We start from the raw sequence: 7338 nt of genomic DNA on the forward strand, positions 1-7338 counted from the left end.
GTTTCTTTTTGGAAACAATTTTATTTAGGTTACAATACAACATTAGCAAGCATTCCAAATTTTTATCTGTTTATTTTTATAAGATCAAAACATATTATCTAAACAAATTATCAAGTATCAATGAAATTATTACAAATAAACAATTTTTAAAATAAAATGGTTCATATAGTGTTAGTGAAAATGTTTATTGGTTAATGATAACTAGTTATGGATAATTTCTTTTAAAGTTAAAACGGTTGAGTAATGCGCGTAGCTTAAAATAATAATCTATGTATTTTTATGGTGTTAGCGGTTAACAATACCTAATATATAAGAGGGAAATGCATACAGTTTTTTGAAATATTAGGCAAATGAAAAAGAGGTTTCTATCTTGAATTAGGCAAATTGATTTTAAAAGATTCAGCTCTATTATGGGCAATTCACAGAATCATATAATAATTTGTATAAAAATTTCATAGCTAAACAATAACGTTTTCAAAAAAAAAAGCTATAAAATTGCAATTATATTAAGAGTAAACTAGTGTAGGCCGTTAAAAAAAATTGCCCAGTATACATAAGAAACTATTTATCAATAAAATATGACAGTTCTGTGTTCGTCCAAGTTTAAATATAGATTTTTTAAACATTTTTATAAGGTCGAATTTCAATAAATCAGTCTTATTTTCAGATCTCAAGTCCTAAAAATTTTAAAAGTAAAAAGTTTCCATCCCTCCTAGAGAAAAGTCTTCTATAAAATGTCTGCTTGCAATTAGTCTAGCGCACAGTGGTGAGCAAGCCAATTTTAAAAGGACTTATATTTAATTATTTCTTTGGCTAGTTCAATTGGTTGTATACTAGTCTTACATTTACAACATCGGTTGCTGGAAATACAATTTTAAAAGTTTATAATGTATTTTTTTATTATTACTTAACGGGACAAGCTCACAGTTTACTCAATAATTTTTGTCTAATTTACATTAGAAGAAAATAGACACAGAAATGCTCGAAATATCTCATTTAAACGCTTGTAACTGTTATATTTTTAGTTTGTATCAAATTATTTTTAAACTATGTAATTGATGATCTTAAATAATTTCAATTGAGGGGGAAAACGCTTGTAAAGGGTGGTGGTGCAAGGGAATGGGCGATTTCATAATGTATTTAAATGTAAAATTGTTCATTTCTTTGATCCACTCTTTATAACGATCTAGTGCTGATTTTATTATTTCCTGTAATTATTAAAATTATAAAATCGCCCACGAGTAAACTTTCGCACCACTGTGCACATATTTTTATACCATGCAGACTTGGTTAAAGTAAATTTATATAGTTCTATTGGTACTTCAAAAAACTTTAGGAACTAGATTTGCACAATTTTCCCGGTGCATATAGATTTTCATAGCGTAAAGCTATCGAGACCGATTTTTTTTAATTTGTTTTGTCAGCCGTCGCAGATGTATATAGAAAAATTATTGTTGTTGAAAGTCAAAAAAGTACACGAGAAAAGCCAGTATAGTACGGTCGGGGCATAGAGGGAGGACATCATATTAAAGAGGAGGGTGGGGGGTTCACAGACCAATAGAAATTTGTTTAACTGAAAGTGATAAACGGATCGAAACACCAAGTACAAACAAACGATTGGAGTTAGCCCCCCCTCGGTTTTTTTTTTTGAAAAATCACACTGCATGTCTGTACAACAATGAAAAGAATATTTGCCAAATTTTGAAAACTTTTCTAATATTTTTCATTCTTTAGAAAGCTGATTTAATTTTGCATAACATGCGTAAATTTCAAATTGGGTTCCCCATAAAGAAAGGCTTAAAATTACAATAAAAGAAGTGAAATTTCCTTTAACTGTCGAAAAACCGGAAAATTATCTACTTTTTAGACATAATTATTTAATTCATGTTGATTACTGTGGTGGTTTTCCGTTGAAAAAAAATTTTTCTATGAAATCAAAAATGTACATAAAAAATAATAGACACGGTGGAACAATTTTAAATACTTTACTCTCAAAACTGGTAAACGATATTTTTATGAAAAAAATGGTTTTGGAACAACTTTTTCCCTATAGTACAATAATCCAGACATAAATAGTATATATAATTGCAAACAAATCTCGCTTAAATTTGTAAATTTTAAAAATATTTAAATGGTTTTGTAAGTATCTCAAATTTAATAAAATTGCTATATAATGTAGCATTTTTTTTGTTTATAAATGTAGGTGCGTATAATGCATATTGCATTCGTGTTCAATTATTATTTGTAGGTTGTAACGGCCTTTTTTTTTAAATTTCTATAATCAAGTTGGTATATATTATAAAACGGTATAGACTTCATTGGGACACTTGTGTACGCAAAAAGTTATACCTACATGTTGATTTTCGAAATCCAGAAAATCACATGATAAGTTTACATTTTTTTCCGACTTGTAAGAGATATTCTTATAGACCTGCGATCCCCCTTCCCCCTCCCACCGATATGCACTGTTACCACTATGCCTTATCATCACCGTGCTGGCTTTTGTAATTTTGCTTTTAGTTTAAAACTTATTATACACGTCTTTTGTGGATAAAATATTACATTTATGCGCAATCACAAATGTTTTAGTCATAAGAAAAATATTAAACTATAAGACACGTGTACAAATAACAGACACGGTCGGTATACATTCAAATCTTTGGACCTATGTAATTTTTCCACGTTATATATTTGGTAGTATGAATATTCAAAATTGCGGTTGGAAAAAAATGAACTATAAACTTGAATACATTAGCAGTGGCGTTATCCACCGACATTTAAGCAGTCGATAATAAAGCACAATCTAATGAATCCCATAAAAATTTTCTATTCAGAGGTTATCCTCCCACAATTGTGGGTGGACCAGCCAAAGTTTTATTATTTTTTAAACGTCTTTGGCACGGGTTTTAAGAGTCAATTTATTCGTCATGTTTTGGGAGATAGAAATTGGAAGCAGTAAGAATAGTAGGGTAGGTAAATGGTTCAATACATTGTACACACCCTAACAAAGTTTAGTAAAGAATGCATTGAGTAATAAATAAGTTGGCACAACAAGGTCTCACAAACTAACCAATCGCTTATCTAGGGGTAGTAATGTATTTGAAAACTACTTAAGACCAATGTCAAATACTTAATAAACACTATTAAAAACTTTAAACATTTAAGGGTTTAAACTCTATACAACATGCTTTTATTTGCGCCTGTGCTGTTTTAACAGACAACCGTCGTTAAGGTTATATTGGAAAATTATTAAAAACATTAACAAAATCTCATAATTCGCATAGTTAGTTTATTGTACAATAGTTACTGTAATAAATTTTAGCATTGGATTATATATGTTATTATTATTTTAGATGTGTAAATGTATGTTTTTGATATCAGATCCCACTTTTATCGTGTTGGTCTTGAAGGGTCTGAAAAAAAAATACAACAATTTTAAAAAAACCGATATGACTTTGGTAATTGGTTGTTCCTAGTAAAAACCAAATGTATATTTTACAAGAAACCCTTCTTATTTTTTTTTAGATTACGCCATAACTTTACTATAACTAATATAGGAGTCGTAGTTCGTTTAAAGAATTCTATACTGCGATCCATGACGGAACGTCCGTGAAGTGCTCATAACTTATACTAATGATGCATAAGCAGTATCATAGCTAAAAAGTTTAGAGAGAGGCCAATAATTACTCCTGAATAAGTTGTGTATGTTGTTGTAACTTGAAATTCACGACCTTACTATTATGCCGACAGTACTTTACCATTATCATTCTGTATTAAGGTAGCGAAACATTTGAAACGTTTTTACTAAGAGAGTTTATGGATAAAATGATTTAAGAAAACCTTTGAAATGCCAGTAAAGATAGATTAGAGTAGGTAAGTAATTTAAGAGGGTTTGAATGATCTAAATTCTATATTAGACGTACCATTAGCCAACTGTTCTTATGATTATTTTGAAAACATTTTAAGATAAAAATAATAATAGGTGGCATACCGGTTCTGTATTCACGTACAAAGTCGTTCAAATTGTCTTCATCGCGAATCTGCAGCATGGCTATTTGTATGTTCCTGTTCTCATATGGTAGCGGCTGGCTATGGATGGTTTGTGTAACTTTCGTTTTAAATACGGATGTGCTAAAATATAATAATAATGTAATTATTAAAAAATTTTCAAAACGAAATATTCAAATTTTACTATAGTCAAAACATGTAGAAATAATATCGACTAGAATGTGTCCAAATAAAAATAACGAAAATTGTACTAATTTTTAGAGAAAAGCTTATTTGTTTTCAATTTTAGAAGATAAAGTTTTTCGAACAACTTGCATAACGATTTATCTAGATGAATATTTAGGTAACGTTTTATTCAAATGTCCAATCAATTATCTTGGATTGTCTACTCCTGGCAACTAATAGTATTTTTCAATGTACCCGGCCCAATTGCATAATTTTCGTCTCTCTAGTCTCCATTCCATTTAGCTACACTACCTCATCCCGATTTCCTTCTAATCGACAAGAGTTCGGTAAGTACCTCGACTACATCCCATTTTACTTCCCGGGAAGTCTTTCGAGTTCTGCATGTTACAATAAATATTTTGATATCATACTGTGCGTTGAAGTTGGTGCCGTAAATGTCTGCTGGGCTTCTATCATTTGACAACACCGTTGTTATACCAGAAATCTCGAATTCCGCATCCTCTACGAAGCAACCCGACTCCTCTATTGCGGCAAGTGCTGACGGTGTTTCCGGTATTGATTTTGTAATATCACTAATCAACACCTTTCGATCCTCGCCTTGCAATGTATCAAAATGCTTTAAAACTGCAGGGATAGGGACGTGGACGAATCCTCTTGTTAACGATTTGAATTTATTTAGAAAACTGTCGCCTTCCGGTGCGCACTTGTTCACGATAAAATTGTCGAACAATCGGACAGCCTCATTGAGAACACAAATGAGTTTTTTGAGAGTGTAGTTAATCGGTAGGTAAAATTCGTCTTTCCAGAACTTCGTGCTCATCACTTCGGAATAGACTTTGTACTTGATTTTTAAGCCGATCATCTTTTGAATGATTTCATCCCAAAAAAGGTGGATATTCTGTTTTGCTGGTTCATTAAATATGTGGTGGTTAAAAAATTGAAAGCTGCCATTAAATTTAAAATCAAGGTCCAAGTAATATCTCCCGAAATTAAGAAATAATTGCCATTTTTTAAATATTTCATTTTTAAATACTGCATCGGTATCGAGATGCGGGTCTTGTAGTTTCGCTTTTTGTATGGCTCCCCAAGTGTAGCGTTTGAACTCCAACAATTCCTGAACAATCAAAAATGTGGTGAAGCTCGCGTATTTCGATAATGTGCATTGATAAGCCAATTTGATTATGTCGCGGATCTTTAGAAATTCCGCCTCAGAACTGTTGTCAACATTTTGCTTAAAGTCGCGCACAGCGTTCCTAACGATAAAGGTGCTTTCTACGCCGTCGGGACCTTTGTAAGTTACACTTTCGCTCATTGCTGTGGCCCATTCTTCAATGGGGGTTTCACCGGTCAAAACTCGTTTTAGTCCTTCCAAATCTAATCTTTCGATCTTTGACAATATGCAATAGGCGCCGGAAAGACACAATAGAATCACACTAAAATGACTAATCATATTGTTAATGTTTTACTGACGTTGAATACTTGCTGTAGCTCAAGAAACACTAAAACGTTTTTGATCGTCGGCTTTAGCAGCCTGTAACGTTTTTAGAATATCTATATTACAATAAATTGTGTGGCCACAGCAGTTGGCTTCGTGAAAAAATACCAAATTCACCATGTAAATATATTTCACAGCGTTAAGTCACCACGATGAATCATTTTTTATTTGTATTGTCAGCCGTCGCAGGTGTATTAAAAATATAGTTCAATAACAGTCGACAAATTCTAACGATTCTCGACTCTTGATAAAAATTGCACCGTTTTCCAACAATCTTTACTCTATGTAATAAAAATCAAAAAAAGTTTCAAATACGTTTTCATAGCCGAGTAAACTACAAAGTTTCCAAGTACATACAAGTTTGCTTAACAAGGATTTAGTTTTAGCAATCTGTTATGTAATTGGAAACGTCAAAATAACATTTCTGGACGTAGGTCATTTTTTTCAGTTATTGACATTCTCATGTCTTAGCTCTGGCACATAACCGAAAAAAACGTTACCTCACGGAGATGGGGTTGGGGTGGGAATGTGGATGGGATGGGGATGAAGATGGGGTTGGGGTGGAAATGGGGGTGAGAATTAGCTTTGGCACATAACTGAAAAAAGCTTCTACTAAATGATATAAGAACTGGTATAAGAATTAAATGATAAATTCAAATAAAATAGTTTAAGGGCTGAAATTCTCTATGAATTGTATTGAACCAGATACTAAACACTACAATATTAGCCAGAAACTTGACGTTTTAATATACTAGCCTGTTACTGCTTCGTAATATACTGTATCATTATCTATAATTCCACCACTACTCTAAATGTATCTCGGTCCTTCGACGAGACATGAAAATGCTCTTTCGTGGTTGCAGACTCGGCTGAAAAACTTTTTTTTTTCCAAGGTGATATATACGATATTGGGGATGGGCCGATACCATTTTTTTACCGATACCCGAAACTACACCAACGACTACAATTTATGTTGAAATAACCTACACTATTATTGGTAGCAAACAACATACATATTAATTATTGATTCGTACATTAGACGTGGAATTCAATATGTTAAACACAAATGGCAGTTGTAGTATAATTAGAGATACTTTTAATCAGACTGGAGCCCTCAAGTCCATTGTAATCGGTCAATTATACATATGTCACCAAAAAACAAAAATGTAGGTACCGAATTTCACAGTTCACCCGGTATATATATTTTGTATCGTCAAGCTACTAAGACGAATATTTTTTTATTTGTATTGTCAGCCGTCGCAGATGTATAGAAAGTATAGTTTTATAACAGTCAACACAAGTGCCACCGATTGTTAGATTCCTTATGAAAATTTCACATTTTTACCACAATCGTTATTCTATGTAATAAATATCAAATATAATCGTAGAAAATTTGTCTAAATTATTCTTATTCGAAAACTTCGTCGAATGTACTGATAAAAAAAGTACAAAAAAAAAAAGTCATTATAGTTTGGTCGCTCACAAAGGGAACAGAGCATATTGGAGGGGGTAGTTCATATTATAACTAGTATCTTAGGCCTTCGAAAAAAAAAATAGTATCTTATGCAAAATAGTCTCAACTTTCTAAGAAAATATTTGTTTATTTTATCGAGCAACAGAAAGTCGTTCAAAATGAGTTTATAATACAA

At 31.9% G+C, this 7338-nt stretch overlaps 1 protein-coding gene across 1 annotated transcript; it reads right to left on the bottom strand.

Annotated features, from left to right (window-relative positions):
- Positions 1-3256: 3256 nt before the first annotated feature.
- Positions 3257-5730, bottom strand: LOC126843245 (uncharacterized). Its single transcript, XM_050580633.1, has 3 exons — positions 4605-5730; positions 3992-4131; positions 3257-3413 (listed from the first exon to the last, which is right to left on the bottom strand). The coding sequence occupies exons 1-3, from the start codon at positions 5642-5644 to the stop codon at positions 3391-3393; spliced, it is 1203 nt and encodes a 400-aa protein (XP_050436590.1). The 5' UTR covers positions 5645-5730; the 3' UTR covers positions 3257-3390.
- Between the last annotated feature and the right edge of the window lie 1608 nt (positions 5731-7338).

The sequence above is a fragment of the Adelges cooleyi genome, unplaced genomic scaffold, assembly GCF_023614345.1.
Source record: "Adelges cooleyi isolate 19-005CV unplaced genomic scaffold, UGA_ACOO_1.1 ACOO_flye_CR_arks_rails_tigmint_CR_PRNA_574, whole genome shotgun sequence".
In the NCBI taxonomy this organism is placed as follows: domain Eukaryota; kingdom Metazoa; phylum Arthropoda; class Insecta; order Hemiptera; family Adelgidae; genus Adelges; species Adelges cooleyi.